The 17,080-nt window shown below is 39.5% G+C and overlaps 1 protein-coding gene across 3 annotated transcripts in view; it reads right to left on the bottom strand.

Annotated features, from left to right (window-relative positions):
* Window positions 1–610: 610 nt before the first annotated feature.
* Window positions 611–17,080, bottom strand: part of LOC130929512 (dual specificity calcium/calmodulin-dependent 3',5'-cyclic nucleotide phosphodiesterase 1C) — a 306,205-nt gene continuing 289,735 nt past the window's right edge. For all 3 annotated transcript variants that reach the window (XM_057856685.1, XM_057856687.1, XM_057856688.1), the window contains 4 exons: window positions 14,611–14,786; window positions 11,787–11,993; window positions 7,141–7,203; window positions 611–6,659 (listed from right to left, as the gene is read on the bottom strand). In XM_057856685.1, the coding sequence (XP_057712668.1) occupies window positions 6,640–6,659; window positions 7,141–7,203; window positions 11,787–11,993; window positions 14,611–14,786 (466 nt within the window). In that variant the 3' untranslated portion in view covers window positions 611–6,639. The remainder of the gene's footprint in view (window positions 6,660–7,140; window positions 7,204–11,786; window positions 11,994–14,610; window positions 14,787–17,080) is intronic.

Raw genomic sequence — 17,080 nt, 5'->3', positions numbered from 1 at the left:
ACCATAACACATTCGCCCAGGCCTCATCTGAATCATCCAAACGCTCTCTAGCGAACCGCAGACGGGCCTGGACGTGTACTGGCTTCAGCAGGGGGACACGTCTGGCAGTGCAGGATTTGAGTCCTTGGTGGCGCATTGTGTTACTGATAGTAGCCTTTGTTACTGTGGTCCCAGCTCTATGTACGTCATTCACTAGGTCCGTGTGGTTCTGGGATTTTTGCTCACAGTTCTTGTTATCATTTTGACGCCACGGGGTGAGATCTTGTATGGAGCCCCAGATCGAGGGAGATTATCAGTGGTCTTGTATGTCTTCCATTTTTTAATTATTGCTCCCACAGTTGATTTCTTTACACCAAGCGAAGAGTGAAGAGTTACAGAAAATGTTTGGCCTCCGTTATTTCCAACAAAGGGTACATAACAAAGTATTGAGATGAACTTTTGGTATTGATCAAATACTTATTTTCCACCATGATTTGCAAATAAATTCTTCTAAAATCAAACAATGTGATTTTCTGGGGTTTTTTTTCACATTCTGTCTCTCATGGTTGAGGTTTATCTATGTTAACAATTACAGGCCTCTCTAATCTTTTCAAGTAGGAGAACTTGCAGAATTGGTGGTTGACCAAATACTTATTTGCCCCACTGTATAATGACTTCAGTAACACCATTTACCATTTAGCTTGTCTTCCCCTATGTGTTAATTGTTGTAATTGACACCACCATTATTAAGTGAATTATATTCATTATGTTCAGACTTACAGGTACCTCTTTTCACTTCCTGAATGTGCCGGCCCATTTTTTTCCTCGTAAACGCACATTGGATTGGCTGATGACTTGACCGCAAATACACACACACAGAAATTGGATATTAGGAATACACGTTTTTTTCCAGCCAGCAGCAGCCACTGTAAGAAATGTAAAGAAACGTCAATGTTGGGGAAGTGGGGAACACACCACTAATTTAGCTACTGATAGTCTGACCTACATCACCGTTAGCATAACATTAAACTGTGTGAACTTGCTAACCTGTGAAGGGAATAGCATCTTTTCTGGTATTTTCTGATCGACTGTTTGTTTTACTCCAACATACTTAATATAATCAATCATGGAATAGTATATTTTCTCATATTTACTGTTTGACTGTTTGTAGGTTTTACAAATTAATGTCAATTTTCTATGTTACATCAAACTACAGATGTTATTTAACATAAATATACTATTTGTTCACAAAACTTGGATGTAGAGGTTACCTTTTCAAGTTTTCTTCACTGAGCTACTGGAGAAACCTTAAACAGATTTTGAAGCCCGTTCTTCATTCATTTAAAAAGGTCTAAAGTAGTTTAGACACCACAAGAGGGTGCTGCCAACATGCCTAAATGTGCCAAAGTAGTCAAAAAGGTTTTAAATAATGACGTTTAATGGGTCTCAGAGGCAGAAATCTAATGTCCTCAAATGAGTATGCAGGGTCTCAGGAGGATACCTAAGTGGACTAACTGTGCAAAACAGTGTGAGATAAATACAAACAAAAAGCAAAAAAAATGAGCAACTATAATAGCAGACAACAACAAAAACAGAAAAAAAAACATTACCCCAAAAGTTATCCACTAAAACAACTAATGAAAGTGTGCTTTGGGGAGGGCAGCATAAAAAATGGCTTATTCAACAAAGCAACGGTTATTTCGGATTAAAAAAACAAAACAAAACAATAATAAAAACCCTCCAAATCATTTTACCAAGAAACAATATTACAAAATGTGGCGGGAAAGAAAAACTGAATATTTTAACCCACCAAATTAAAGTGGGCAAACTAAAGCAAATGCAACATAATGAAAGAAAAAAATCATCGTGCAGTAAAGATAACAAAAAAGATTTCTTTCAAAAATGTATATATATATTTTCTTTTTAATGGGAAAGGGATGTGCATTTAGGGGAAAAATATCAAATAAATGAAAACCACTGGCTGAGGAAAAGAACAGACAAAAAGTTACAGCACAAAAAGAGCACATCAAACATTATCAGCAGGTTGCAGGAACAATGACGACTGGTTCCTACAGGTGCAGTTACATTTAGAGTAAGAGGCACACAGGTAGAGAGAAAACTTTCTCACAGAACATAATGTCGCCCTATCATAAAAATCTAAAACAAAAAATTGTCAAACTTCGAAAAACTTCCCTAAACATCCATGTGTTCTTTCTCAGTTCTAGATATTTGTAGTTAAATTCTCCCTTTATGTGTAAATATATATATATATATGAAGGACCCTCAGAAAAGAACTTCCCATCCAACTACCAGCCAATAACCTGTCTCTGCACAACATGGAAGGCCCTATCAGGCATCAATGTGGCGAAGATGAGTAAGCATGTATACATACATAAGCAGGGATCAGAATGGAATTGGCAATAACACCAGAGAAGCCAAACATCAGCTAATGGTTGATAGAGCAGTCGCCAGAGACAGCAAAAATAGACAGTCCAACTTTTGCACTTGACTGCAAGAAAGCCTTGCGACTCGATGCCACACACGGATACTAGAATCTAGAAGATCACGGGAGAAGCAAGAACTACGAACCTTCATCCAGAACCCGATGTGGATGCGGAAGACTACCACCGAAGCCAACTCAAAGTCAATTGCCAAACATCAAGTGTATTATATACTAAGGAGATGCGTTATCACCACTGCTGAGGTTTGAACCTCCTCAGTCAAACCCACACAAAGAGTGGCTCAGGGAAGCTGTAGAGCAACAATCAGACACCTACTCTACATAGATGGCATCAAGCTGTACGCTAGGAATGAGCGAGAATTCAACTCGCACAACCAGGATCTACAGCAATGACATAGGGATATAATTTGGATTGGACAAGTGTGGCCGGATGGTCTCAAAGAGAGGCAACATTGTCAGAACTGATGGGTTGAACGACCAAATCAATCAATACATGAGCAGGTCTCAGAATGGAATTGGCAATAACACCAGAGGAGCCAAACATCAGCTACTGGTTGATAGATCTGTCACCAGGGATTGCAAAAATAGACCAACTTTAGCACTACCTGGATTGACTAAAAGAAAGCCTTGTGACTCAATGCCACACACATTGATACTAGAATGCCTGAAAATGTATAAGATCAACAGGAAGAAGTAAGAACTAAGAACCTTCATCTCAGTGTGGATGTGGAAGACTACCATAGAAGCAGACTCAAAAGTCAATTGCCAAAGTCAACATCAAGTGTGTTATATACCAAGGAGATGTGTTATCACCACTGCTGACGTTTGAACCCCCTCAGTCAAATCCGCACAAAGACTGGCTCCGGGAACCTGTAGAGCAACAATCAGCCACCTATTCTACATGGATGGACTCAAGCTGTACGCTAGGAATGAGCAAGAAATCGAATTGCGCAATCAGGATGTACAGCAATGACATAGGGATATCATTTGGATTGGACAAGTGCGGCCAGATGGTCTCAAAGAGAGGCAACATTGTCATAAGTGATGGGTTGAACGACCAAATCAATCAATACATGAGCAGGTCTCAGAATGGAATTGGCAATAACACCAGAGGAGCCAAACATCAGCTACTGGTTGATAGAGCTGTCACCAGGGATTGCAAAAATAGACCAACTTTAGCACTACATGGATTGACTAAAAGAAAGCCTTGCGACTCAATGCCACACACATTGATACTAGAATGCCTGAAAATGTATAAGACCAACAGGAAGAAGTGAGAGCTCAGAACCTTCATCTCAGTGTGGATGTGGAAGACTACCATAGAAGCAGACTCAAAAGTCAATTGCCAAAGTCAACATCAAGTGTGTTATATACCAAGTAGATGCGTTATCACCACTGCTGAGGTTTGAACCACCTCAGTCAAATCTGCACAAAGAGTGGCTCAGGATACCAGTAGAGCAACAATCAGCCACCTATTCTACATGGATGGACTCAAGCGGTACGCTAGGAATGAGCGAGAAATCGAATTGCACAACCAGGATCTACAGCAATGACATAGGGATGTAATTCCGACTGGGAAAGTGTGGCCAGGTGGTTTCAAAGAGAGGAAACATTGTCAGAACTGATGGGGTTGAACTACCGCAGGGCAAAATAGGTGATATCCAAGACAGCTACAAGAACCTTGGTATCCCGCAGGCCAATGGAAACCACGAGGAGGTCACAAGGAAGTCAGTCACAATCAAGTTCCTTCCTAGAGTAAGGCAAGTCCTGAAGAGTCAGCAAATGGTAAGAACAAGATCCAGGCCATCAACATGTACGCACTACCAGTCATCAGATACCTAGGTGGTTTAATAAGCTGGCCAATCCTATTCCAGCACCCTGAGACTATACAGAAAGCTAGCGTCAAGTCCACAGTCTGAGATTAAACATAAAAAACCCTATAATACATCAAGATGGCTCCGAAAGATAAGCTGGTAAGTGAATGTCTCAGGCAGCAGAGACAAACAACCTGGAGAGACAAGCCCCTACATGAAATGTTCCACCTGCAAGTTAAAAAAGTGGCTGACATCAAAAAATCCTACCAGTGGCTAGAGTACGCTGGACTGACAGATAGCAAAGACTCTAATCATGGCTCCACAAGAGTAGGTACAAGAGCCGCAGAGGCCAAGATCTACCAGAGCAGATCAGACTCGATGCAAATATTCTCCAGTGTCACATCGTGGCAGGGTGTAAGATGCTAGCTGGATCAGCGTATATTGAGAGGCACAACCAAGGAACAACTGTGCCTAGTCTGGAATTGAAGTGCCCAGATCCCAATGGGCCATTCCACAGAGGGTAACCAAGGTTCTGTGGGACTTCAGCTTCCAGACCAGAGGTTCTTAACCTGGGTTCAGTGGAACCCCACGGGTTCGGTGAGTAAGTTTAAGGGTTTCTGCAAAGGGCCCTATTTTCGTACACTGACTTAATCTCAGCAAAGTGATGTTTTAGACCAGGTTTTGGACTGGTTTGCCTCCAATTTACAGGCTGTATTCCATTTCTTTCAACTGCTAGCCTTCTATTTAATGGTATTAAAAAAACTGGTTTGCTCAGTGGAAAGTTGACTCGCACTGGGTATGGGGAAGTAAAGCAGACTTATGGTCAGCATGGACTCAAATTTTGACCTATTTTAAAGCATACTTGTGACAATGTGACTAATGTGACAATACCTGAAGCAGAATTCACTTAGTTATTAGCTTTCTCGCTGAGCTATAACAGGTTTAGAAACTTTTTTAAATTGCTTTGTTATCTAATTCTGAAGTATTCGGTGAATGCACATGTGAAACTCGTGGGCTTCAGTACCTTTAGCAAGGTTAAGAACCACTGTTCCAGACTGAACAAACAGCTCTAGGCTAACCAATTAGACATTGGTGAACAAAGAGCAGAAGAGAGAGACAGTGATAGATGTAGCAATACCAGCTGACACCAACGTCAGGAAGAATGGTGGAGAAGTAATAAGGGATGAAAGAACAGTTGAAGCTGAAGGCTAGCGTGGTTCCTGTGGTAGTGGGAACACTTGGGGCAGTAACCCCCAAGCTGGGAGAAGGCTGCAGCAGATTCCAGGAAAAACATCTGAAGCCTCAGTCGAAAAGAGTGCAGTCCTAGGAACAGCTAAGATACTGCGCAGAACCCTCAAACTCCGATGTCTCTGATAGCTGACCCAACCTTGAGGATGACACATATACTACCCTACAACCTATCCATCCATTTTCTCCTGCTCACCAGAGGGGAAGCCCAGACTTCCCTCTCCCCAGCCACTTCATCCAGCGCTTTCAGGGGATTCTCAGGCCAGCCGAGACAATAGTCTCCCTGGTGTCTTCTGGGTCGGCTCTGTGGTCTCCTGCTTGTAGGACGTGCCTGGAACACTGCACTACGGAGATGTTCGGGAAGCATCCTGATCAGATGCCCAAGCCACCTCATCTGGCTCCTCTCGATGTGGAGTAGCATTGGCTGAGGTGGCTCGGGCTCCCCCTCATATATATATATAAATATATAAATATATATAGACATTTTCTTTTAGAAGAAGAAGAAGCACATCAACTGCCAACATGTTGGCACTATGAATTAATACCCAAATAATAATGCACAAGTACACAAAGACATTAGTAAAGAAATTGCAAATACTGCCCAGTTCTCTCGCTCTTAACTGCAAGTATGCATGTACAATTAAAGCCAAAGTGGAGGTTTACTACAATATTTTACAAATGCACAGCTAGCAATATTTGCAGTTTCTATTTGCAGTGCGGGGGGAAAAGCAGGGCAGTCAAAAGATGCTTTGCTACGGCCCCAAAACACGCCAGAAGGCATCGAGAAGAACAAAAACACGGAATATTTGTTTTTTCTTAAAAAAATAAAACAAAAAAAGTGACAAACATTCCACAGGCTTGTGTTTGCATTCTAAGCTTGACAACAGAAATCATTAACATTTCTCCCCAATTTCACACAGGCTGAAATGATGGAAAAGCACAAATGAAATGCTGTTAAGCCATCCAGTATACTGGAAGACAACAACAGGAGCGTGGTGGTATAGTATGTACATTACGGTCAAAAGAAAAAGTCACAAAGAAGACTGAAGACGAAAGAAGTGAAAGTGTCAGTTTCTCGGTTTCCTGCAGGGGGTGCCAAAGTCCAACAGTTTGGCTCCCATTCAAGGCCCTTGGATTTCATTCCATAGCAACCTCACCTGCATTAGAGTTATCATAATAAACATGTGAAGAGCATAAAGAGTCCGATGAATGCTGACGCCGACAGAGAACATTTAAAGCTATACATTCAAAACAGTCATTATTTGTGTTTGAATTTCATTCTAATGTATCCTGTAACATGATTTCAGAGACTTCTAGGAATAAATCTTCAACTTCATATGAAAACATTTTCTATTAAAACCATAATAAACACAATAGTGAGTAAATGAGTAAGTCAGGAAGAAATTTAAAAAAAAAAAAAAAAGGAAAAACAAACAAAAATGTTGAAATTTACAAGTTGGGTGACTCTCAAGACAAGGAAGATTTGAATAAAATTGTTGCCATGAATGGGGAAGACTTTATAATTGGGGGGAAAAAAACTTTTTTCATTTTAAGAGACCAGTTGAGTTACATCTTGGGGTGTTTGAAAATCTCTTAAATGTTTGAAAAATGGTGTTGAGTGTGTTCGTGTAAACTCACCATCAATCACTGTGTGTTTCGTCTCTTCACTTTCTGGAGATTCTGGGCCTTCAGACAACTCCCCTGAACGGTCAAAAGACTCCATGTTAGTAAAAAAATAAAAATAAAGAAAGAAAATAGCCCTAAATAACTGTGGGGCGGGGGTTGGCAATCAATTATCCATTACAAATGGACTGGACGTCTATTGCTATCAATGGCATTGAAGCAGTTACAGTGACTTGCTGTCACTAGGACCACTGTATATTAGGGCTGTCAAACGATTAAAATTTTTAATCGAGTTAATTACAGCTTAAAAATTAATTAATCGTAATTAATCACAATTAATCGCAATTCAAACCATCTATAAAATATGCCATATTTTTCTGTAAATTATATACATATTCTGTAAAATAAATTGTTGGAATGGAAAGATAAGACACAAGATGGATATATACAGTGGGGAGAACAAGTATTTGATACACTGCCAATGGGTTTTCCCATTCCCCAAATACTTGTTCTCCCCACTGTACATTCAACATACGGTACATAAGGACTGTAGTGGGCATTTCACTCTACTGTCATTTAAATCTGTCTATGCTGTCCTCACTCGGAAGCGTCTACTTTTTCCAAAGCTAGACAGCTAGTGAACGACGCCTTAATAATCAGACTTCTCCCTTTTTCATCTGATTTATTAATAAAATAGCCTCAAACCATTGTCCTCTTTAGACCGTCGTAAAACTACAACAAAAAAAAGTACACAAGCATTGCAATAGCAACAACGTTAGCTTAGCACGCTATACAGGTTCACTAAACATAAACAAAAAGCGTCTCATACAAAAAATAGAACATTTCGCTTACTAACATAATATGTACATTCTTTACAACAACCATACTTACGGACAAATCTTGTCCAAGGATCATATAAGCACAACATTATAACGTAGGCGTCGTGCAGCCATATTGAACTGGCAAGAAAAAAAAAAAACCATGTCGCAAAGCGACCACAAGAGTTCGCTGTTAGACAGCACAAAAAGCCTGCTGTAAAACTTACCAAAAGGCAGAATACTGTCTGAGCGGGACATGTGGAAAAGCGCTATATAAGTATAACACCATAACACCATGTGCGTTAATTGCGTTAAATATTTTCACGAGATTAATTAAAAAAATTAATTACCGCGCGTTAAGGCGATAATTTTGACAGCCCTACTGTATACACAATGTTTTCAAGTGAATTAGGGCTGCAGCTATCGAATATTTCAGTAATCGAGTATTCGACTGAAAATTCTATCGATTAATCGAGTAATCGGATAAAACTTTTTTTTTTTTTGGTAAGGAGCAATTATAAATGTACATGAGAAAACAAGACATTTCATCTAATATTGAACCTTTTTTAGTCAATGTCTTTATTTTCGATGCACTAGAAAAAAAAACTTTTTCACTGTTTTCACTCAAAAACAAGGTCTTATAAAAAAATAAAATAAAAAAATAAATAAATAAAAATCTTATTTCCTACCTAAACATTTCATTACGCTATATAACGCACTGGGGCTGAAGCTATCGATTATTTTAGTAGTTGATTAATCGATGAACTAGTTAGTTCGAAAAATCAAGTAATCGGATAAACATGAAAAAATTTAAATACCAGAGCTGGGCCGCAAACGGTATTAAAAAAATTAAAAAATAAAAATAACAATCTACATATGTACAACAAAAGAACAATTGGCTAACTTACATAACAAAAGTCGACTAGCTTAAATGCTATAAAATACTAACATTTTTTTTTTTTTTTTTACAATGCTCTTAACAAATGGTTCAGACACATATTCCCACAAAAATTGGCTAAATATTGCACCTCTAAACTAAATTATGAAAGCATTAAAAAAACACTAGCTCAAACAAAAACCTAGCTTCTGTTGGTATTAACAGGGCACAGCTGGATTTGGCCATGTAAAATGAGGCGGACTAAAGGGCAGTGTATCCACCCAAATCAATAAAACTAAATGCAAACACTTTCAAAAACAAACCATTACAACGCCACTTTAATTAAACGAATACTGGAAGCAGCAAAATTTAATTTGAATCTTTTTTTCTAATCGAATACTCGAGTTAATCGATTAATCGTTGCAGCACTAAAGTGAATCCATTTGCTTCAAACAGAAAAAAAATCTAAAAAACTGAGGAAATAAAATTATCAATGTGAGCCGCTTTATATCGATGAACAAGTACAATTATAAATTAATAAAATGTTAATAAAAACACAATTATGACAATAGCATGGATAAATGAATAAAAGCAGAAATACACTCTAGTTTTGTCCCCCAATGGAGTTAAATGAGTACCCTATAAAGCAAGGGCGTAGGTTTGCATGGGGACGGTAGGGTCATAACACGACCAACTTTTCAGAATGCTCAAATTGTCCCCACCAACTTTTAAGCAACCTTATATGCATGATATAATGGGTTCAGTTATAAAGGTGATTTAAATTGTCTTCCCATATGTTGTAAGGCTAGAATTGACCCTACCATTATTAAATTAATTACTTTCATTAAGTTCAAAATTAGATTTACCCCTTTTCATTTTTTTTTCACGTCCCCCCCCCCCTTTTTTGATTGGCTGATGACTTGACCCACCCCCGACATACACACGCATGTTCACGATCACACAGCTCCGACAGAAATACATGTCGAAAACATGCCGCCTCCTGTGCCCCCTTCAAAGAGGAGCAATATTAAAAAAGATTTTTCGTCCAGCAGCAGCAGCCACTTTAAGTAATCTAAAAAGATGCCAATGTTGTGGAGGCAGGAAACACACCACTAATTTTGCTACTGAAAGTCTGACTTGCATCAGAGTTAGCGTAACATTAAACTGTGTGAACTTGCTAACCCGCAAAACTTGAGTAGGAAGCTGCTAAGAAGTGTCCTCCTGTATGTGTTCTGTTAATGTTAATTAAACTTTGAGAAATGTAGTGAACTCTGCTAGAAACTATAGAACTAGAAAACCGTGAGCATGAAGTTGCTTAGAGAGAGAAAGGTGCTGCATAACCTCATATGTTGCTCACACAACACAACACACACACACACACACAAAAGAATCATAATTACCTATCTACATTTAAAAAATATTAGGGCTGTCAAACAAATTAAAATTTTTAACCGAGTTAATCACAGCTTAAAAATTAATTAATTGTAATTAATCGCAATTCAAAGCATTTATAGAATATGCCATATTTTTCTGTAAATTATTGTTGGACTGGAAAGATAAGACAAGACGGCTATATATATATTCAACATACTGTACATAAGTACTGTATTTGTTTATTATAACAATAAAGCTACAAGATGGCATTAACATTATTAACTGTTAAAGCGATCCATGGATAGAAAGACTTGTAGTTCTTAAAAGATAACTGTTAGTACAAGTTATAGAAGTTTTATATTAAAACCCCTCTTAATGTTTTCGTTTTAATGAAATTTGTAAAACTTTCAATCAAAAAATAAACTAGTAGCTTGCCATTGTTGATGTCAATAATTTAGGGCTGTCAAAATTATCGCGTTAACGGGCGGTAATTAATTTTTTTAAAATTAATCGCGTTAAAATATTTGACGTAATTAACGCACATGCCCCGCTCAAACAGATTGAAATGACAGCACAGGGTCATGTGCACTTGTTACTTGTGTTTTTTGGAGTTTTGTCGCCCTCTGCTGGCGCTTGGGTGCGACTGATTTTATGACCATGAGAATTGTGTAATTATTGACATCAACAATGGCGAGCTACTAGTTTATTTCTTGATTGAAATGTTTTGCAAATTTTATTAAAACGAAAACATTAAGAGGGGTTTTAATATACAATTTCTATAACTTGTACTAACATTTATATTTTAAGAACTACAAGTCTTTCTATCCATGGATCGCTTTAACAGAATGTTAATGTTAGTGCCATCTCGTTGATTTATTGTTATAATAAACACATACAGTACTTATGTACAGTATGTTGAACGTATATATCCGTCTTGTGTCTTATCTTTCCATTCCAACAATAATTTAAAGAAAAATATGGCATATTTTATAGATGGTTTGAATTGCGATTAATTAATTTTTAAGCTGTGATTAACTCGATTAAAAATTTTAATCGTTTAACAGCCCTACAATAATTACACAATGGTGCTGAAACCCATAAAATCAGTCGCACCCAAGCGCCAGCAGAGGGTGACAAAACACCAGTAACAAGTGCACATGAAATTGTGCTGTCATTTTAATCTGTTTGAGCGGGGCTTGTGCGTTAAATGCGTCAAATATTTTAACGTGATTAATTTAAAAAATTAATTACTTTCCGTTAATGTGATAATTTTGACAGCCCTAAAAAATATATATATATATATATATACTGTATATTGGATGCCGCGAGCTACCCACACTAGCGTTGTGATCAAATGGTCGATCGTGATGGACTTAATGAGCACCCCTGATTTAGCATATCAATTATTGTGGTCGATCGTGATGGACTTAATGAGCACCCCTGATTTAGCATATCAATTATTGATGTTCATATTAGTGAGGAATGTGGCCCTTCTGAGCAAAAAGTGTGCATGCAGGTTATGGTGTTATATCGTCCATACCAATGTTGAGACCAAACCTATACCCTTGCTATAATGATAAAGACAAGTGTACCGTTCTGCAGTGAGGGACTTTTATGTGCGGCGTCCCCTGATGGCAACGGCGATTCATCGGTATCGGACTTGGTTTCTGCCTCCTGGTCAGCCGCCTCCCGTTCTCCGTCTTTGGGCTCGGTGGAGTCGTCTGGGACTTCCTGAGGCTCCATGGCGTCTCCCTGTTGGGCTCGCTCCTCTGCGTCCTTTTTGGCTCGCTCCTCTGCTTCTGAGGTTCGACACAGGAAACGCCAATGTTAGAGAACAGGTCAGAGAACATGATCGATTCATTCATTTAATTTATCTTCATGATATAACCATGAAACCACCAAATTGTTTTTTTTTACCATTGAACAAACTGTAACCACGTTTAAAATAGACACATTTAAAAGAAACCGATATATACAGTAATAATAGAAATGTTGACCAGCTAAACAGCCTGTAGGGGTTAAAGTGCCTGTGACAGCATAAAAAAATCATAAATAGCATTATTATGTGAATTAAAATCATATTTTGAGACAATTCGACTATGTACACAATATGGCAAAGCGCAGATGATGAGAAATTAGTCTTTTAATCTCCCGTTTAACGGCGCCTGTCATCATAGCGCTCTAGAACAGGGGTCAGCAACCCTGGTCCTCGAGTGCCACTATCCAGCTTGTTTTCCATCTCTCCCTCCTTTGACACACCTGAATCAAATGATCAGCTCATCAGCAAGCTCTGCAGGAGCCTGATAACGATCATGATTATTTGATCCAGGTGTGTTAAAGGAGGGAGGCATGGAAAACAAGCTGGATAGTGGCACTCGAGGACCAGGGTTGCTGACCCCTGCTCTAGAATGACGTTGGCAGGGTAACGATTTCCGCTGATTTAGAATTCAGCCCATTGAGGGGGAAGATTCAGAACGAGGAAAATGTGATAGAGCCGCAAAATGTCAACATTGTTTCAATCTCTCAACTCCAATATGTTTACAGGATATTCTTTTTTCTCTAAGTATTTTACCCCAATTGCTAAATAAATGGTATGGTCATGACAAATAACAGTCTTGTGCTAAATGGAATATGAAATATATTAAAAATGCATTAATTCTGTTACGGCCGGGCTAAATTACTGCATAATAGTCAAAACTGCCGACTTCTTAAACCTCCCGAACGGTATTTTATGCCACCGGAGTTAGTCCAGCTTTTGTCATTTCTCTGCCCAAGCTTCGGAGAGGGAGGAAAGATCGTAGACCAGAGGTGTCCAAACTTTTTGCAAAGGGGGCCAGATTTGGTGTGGTAAAAATGTGGGGGGCCGACCTTGGCTGACATCCTTCACGTAGAACAATATATTTATGCACATTTTAGCAAGCCATTCTGTGTGTCACATTTGGTTTATTATTTTTTTAAATCAATAATTTCAACAATCTCGCAACTAGCCTTTGTGGTGTTCTCTTTCGACTCTCAGGCTCTTGCGAAATAACGCTGCTGTGAAATTAAACTAGCTTCAAGTTGCTTCAATTTCTTGCTGCGTTTCTTCCCTGTAATCTTGGCGTACATGTCAGCGTGTCTTGTTTGGTAATATCGCCTTACATTGAACTGTTTAAAAACAGCGACTGTCTCTTTGCAAATGAGGCAGACACAGTTGTTGCGTATTTTAGTAAAGAAATAGTCCAATTTCCACCTAACCTTGAGGCGTCGGCCGTCGCAGTCAACTTTTTTGTTGTTGATTGTCGCCATTTTAGAAAATTGGAAGTAAAGGGTCACACGAGGTAATGTTGTTTAGAGTGCTGCTGCCTTTAAGTGGGTAAATGAGGAGCAGCATTTAGTGTGTAAGCTACTTCATATGCTGGTAGCAGTACTGCTGACCAATTTATTAAGTCTGTGTGCGGGCCAGACCATATTGATTTTATGACAGAGGCTGGGGGCCGGATGAAATTTGACCACGGGCCGCATTTGGCCCCCGGGCCGGACTTTGGACACGTCTGGCGTAGACAAAACAGGAGGCGTGACAGCTAGCCGACGTTCTAACCCGAACTGGGCGGCTTCTCCAAGTCTTTGTCTCGCCTTTCGAAAACTAAAAATCACACAAAACTACCCCGATTCATGTCACACACAGCGGCGATGATGACAGGCTTTACCGATCGGCCACCTCCAGGCGGGGAGCAAGTTTTGGCTTGTCGTTTCCCTGCTGCGAGCAAGCAGCTGGAGAATGACCGCCGGACAAACCAGCCGACGTCGGAGGAGCGCGTGGGTTCCCGTGCCCAAGTTGAGGATAGTGGTCTATTGGCTGGCACACGAAGAGCACCGAGGGGGTGGAAGTGACCATGGTGTGTGACAAGCTGCTGGATTGTAGGAGGACTAACTGCGACATGGATTTTTTTTTTACTCAAACATATTCGCCCCCATACCGTGACCATACAGCCAAATAAAACTATGTTACTCTTCATAAATAAATGTACAGAATTTTTGTCCCTACATTTTCCTTCATGTCACAGTGAGTATTTGAACATCACCAAAGCTGGGCGAATGTGAATGTTGCTATAAATCGTTATGACAATTCAAGTAGACTGTAAACTCATATTTGATTGATAAAGGCCAAGTAGCAATCTCATTATGTCTAGTTTTGGAAGCCATAAATGTCAGTCAGCTTTTTAACTAAGTGGGAAGTGAATTGAAATTAGGCTTGTGATTTGTTTACAGTAGATTTGAAAGGAGCTGAAAAAGAAGTGTGTGGCTTGCGTGGGTGTGCGCAGATGCTACACATGTAAAAACTTGTCATGCGAATAAATTAAGAAAACATAAATTTGACGTGTTTCAAAGTGGATTGAAAGTCTGGCATTTCGAAAACGGGATTTTGTCCCATACCTTTGGTGGCTTGAGCTTTCCAGCGCTCCCTGTTTTGGTAGACTTCCTCATTCCACAGCGCCTTGAAGTTCTTGATGTCCACAGCCAGCAGTGAATTCTGGCCCGACGAGCAGCTGTCGGAGGCTATGCTCTTCACGCTGTGCCTCTTGGCCTCCTCTGAGCTAATACTGTTCAGACTGGTGGAAAGACAAAGGACTGAAGCTCAGAGTACAAACAACCATTTAAAAATTTTGAGTTTTAGAAAAACACAAAGTGTTGACTTTCCAGTATTTTCCATGCAAGAAGAAGAGTGATGTCCTTTCTGTGATGGTGATAACCTTCTAAATAATTTTTAACACTAGAGGTGGCAACGATTATTTGTTGCCAAAACTCCTGCTCATAATGGATTGGACGGGGAGAACAAGTATTTGCCGATTTTGCTGGTTTTCCCACTTGCAAGCCATGTAGAGGTCTGTAATTTGTATCATAAGTTCTCTTTAACTGTGAGGGACGGAATCCAATACAAAAATCCAGAAAATCACATTGTATAATTTTTAAATATTAAATTTGTATTTAACTACATGAAATAAGTATTTGATACATTACCAACTAATAAATATTTCGGCTCTCAGTTCTTTTTCAAGAACGCCTCCTGTTCTCCACTCATTACCGGAAGTAACTGCATCTGTTTGAACTTGTTACCTGTATAAAAGACACCTGTTCACATGCTCAAACAAACAAACTCCAACCTCTCCACAATGGCCAAGACCAAAGAGCTGTGTAAGGACATCAGGTATAAAATAATAGACCTGCACAAGGCTGGGATGGGCTACAGGAAAATAAGCAAGCAGCTTGGTGAGAAGGTAACAACTGTTGGAGCGATTATTAGAAAATGGAAGAAGTTAAAGTTGATGGTCAATCTGCCTCGTTCTGGGGCTCCATGCAAGATCTCACCTCGTGGGGCATCACTGATCATGAGGAAGGTGAGGGATCAGCCCAGAACTAAACGGCAGGACCTGGTCAATGACCTGAAGAGAGCTGGAACCACAGTCTCGAAGAAAACCATCGGAAACACATTACGCCGTCACGGATTAAAATCCGACAGCGCACGCAAGGTCCCGCTGCTGAAGCCAGTGCATGTCCAGACACGTCTGAAGTTTGCCACTGACCATCTGGGATGATCCAGAGGAGCAATGGGAGAAGGTCATGTGGTCGGATGAGACCAAAATTGAACTTTTTGGTCTAAACCCGGCTCGTCGTGTTTGGAGGAAAAAGAAGGATGAGTACAACCCCAAGAACACCATCCCAACCATGAAACATGGAGGAGGAAACATCATTTTTTGGGGGTGCTTCTCTGCCAAGGGTACAGGACGACTGCACCGTATTGAGCCAGATCTTGGCTGACAACCCCCTTCCTTCAGTGAGAGCCCTGAAGATGGGTCGTGGCTGGGTCTTCCAGCATGACAACGACCCAAAGCACACAGCCAATGCAACTAAAGAGTGGCTCCGTAAGAAGCATCTTAAGGTCCTGGAGTGGCCTAGCCAGTCACCAGATCTGAACCCGATAGAAAATCTATAGAGGGAGCTGAAAGTCCGTGTTGCCCGGCAGCAGCCCCGAAATCTGCATGGAGAGATCTGCATGGAGGAGTGGGCCAAAATCCCTGCTGCAGTGTGGGCAAACCTTGTCAAGGACTACAGGAAACGTTTGGTATCCGTAATAGCAAACAAAGGTTTCTGTACCAAATATTAAGTTTGATTTTTGCTATGTATCAAATACTTATTTCATGCAATTAAATGCAAATTTATTATTTAAAAATCATACAACGGGATTTTCTGTTTTTTTGTATTAGATTCCGTCCCTCACAGTTGAAGAGAACTTATGATACAAATTACAGACCTCTACATGCTTTGCAAGTGGGAAACCCAGCAAAATCGGCAGTGTATCAAATACTTGTTCTCCCCACTGTACTTGGACACCAGTTGAAGGTCAATGGGCTGTAATGGTAAGCGGGGGTCAAAAAAATAAATAAATAAAAAACTGTTTTCCTGCCATTGAAAATGAAGGGGAAACATTTGACATATTTTGATTTCCAAAAAAGAGGACACTCAGCCCGGCCTCAAGATACTTGAATTTTACTCGAAGATCAATCAAAAATGTCTATATCACTTTAAAATATTCAAAGTGTGCCCCCGCACTCTGGATGGAAAAATGCAGTTTGAAAAAAAATAATAATAATAATGACTAATATATATATATATATATATATATATATATATATATATATATATATATATATATATATATATATATATATATATATATATATATATATATATATATATATATACATACATACGTATATATTATAGATAATGCAGACCCATGGAAATGTAGTCCAGTCAATACACATACACACAGTAGGCTATGTGCCAACTAAACATTTTTATAAATTACTATCACGACAATTGTCCTTGACAAATTGTTATTCCC

This window comes from Corythoichthys intestinalis, chromosome 14 (genome assembly GCF_030265065.1).
Source record: "Corythoichthys intestinalis isolate RoL2023-P3 chromosome 14, ASM3026506v1, whole genome shotgun sequence".
NCBI classification, from domain to species: domain Eukaryota; kingdom Metazoa; phylum Chordata; class Actinopteri; order Syngnathiformes; family Syngnathidae; genus Corythoichthys; species Corythoichthys intestinalis.
This window is presented reverse-complemented; position numbering and strand designations above follow the sequence as displayed.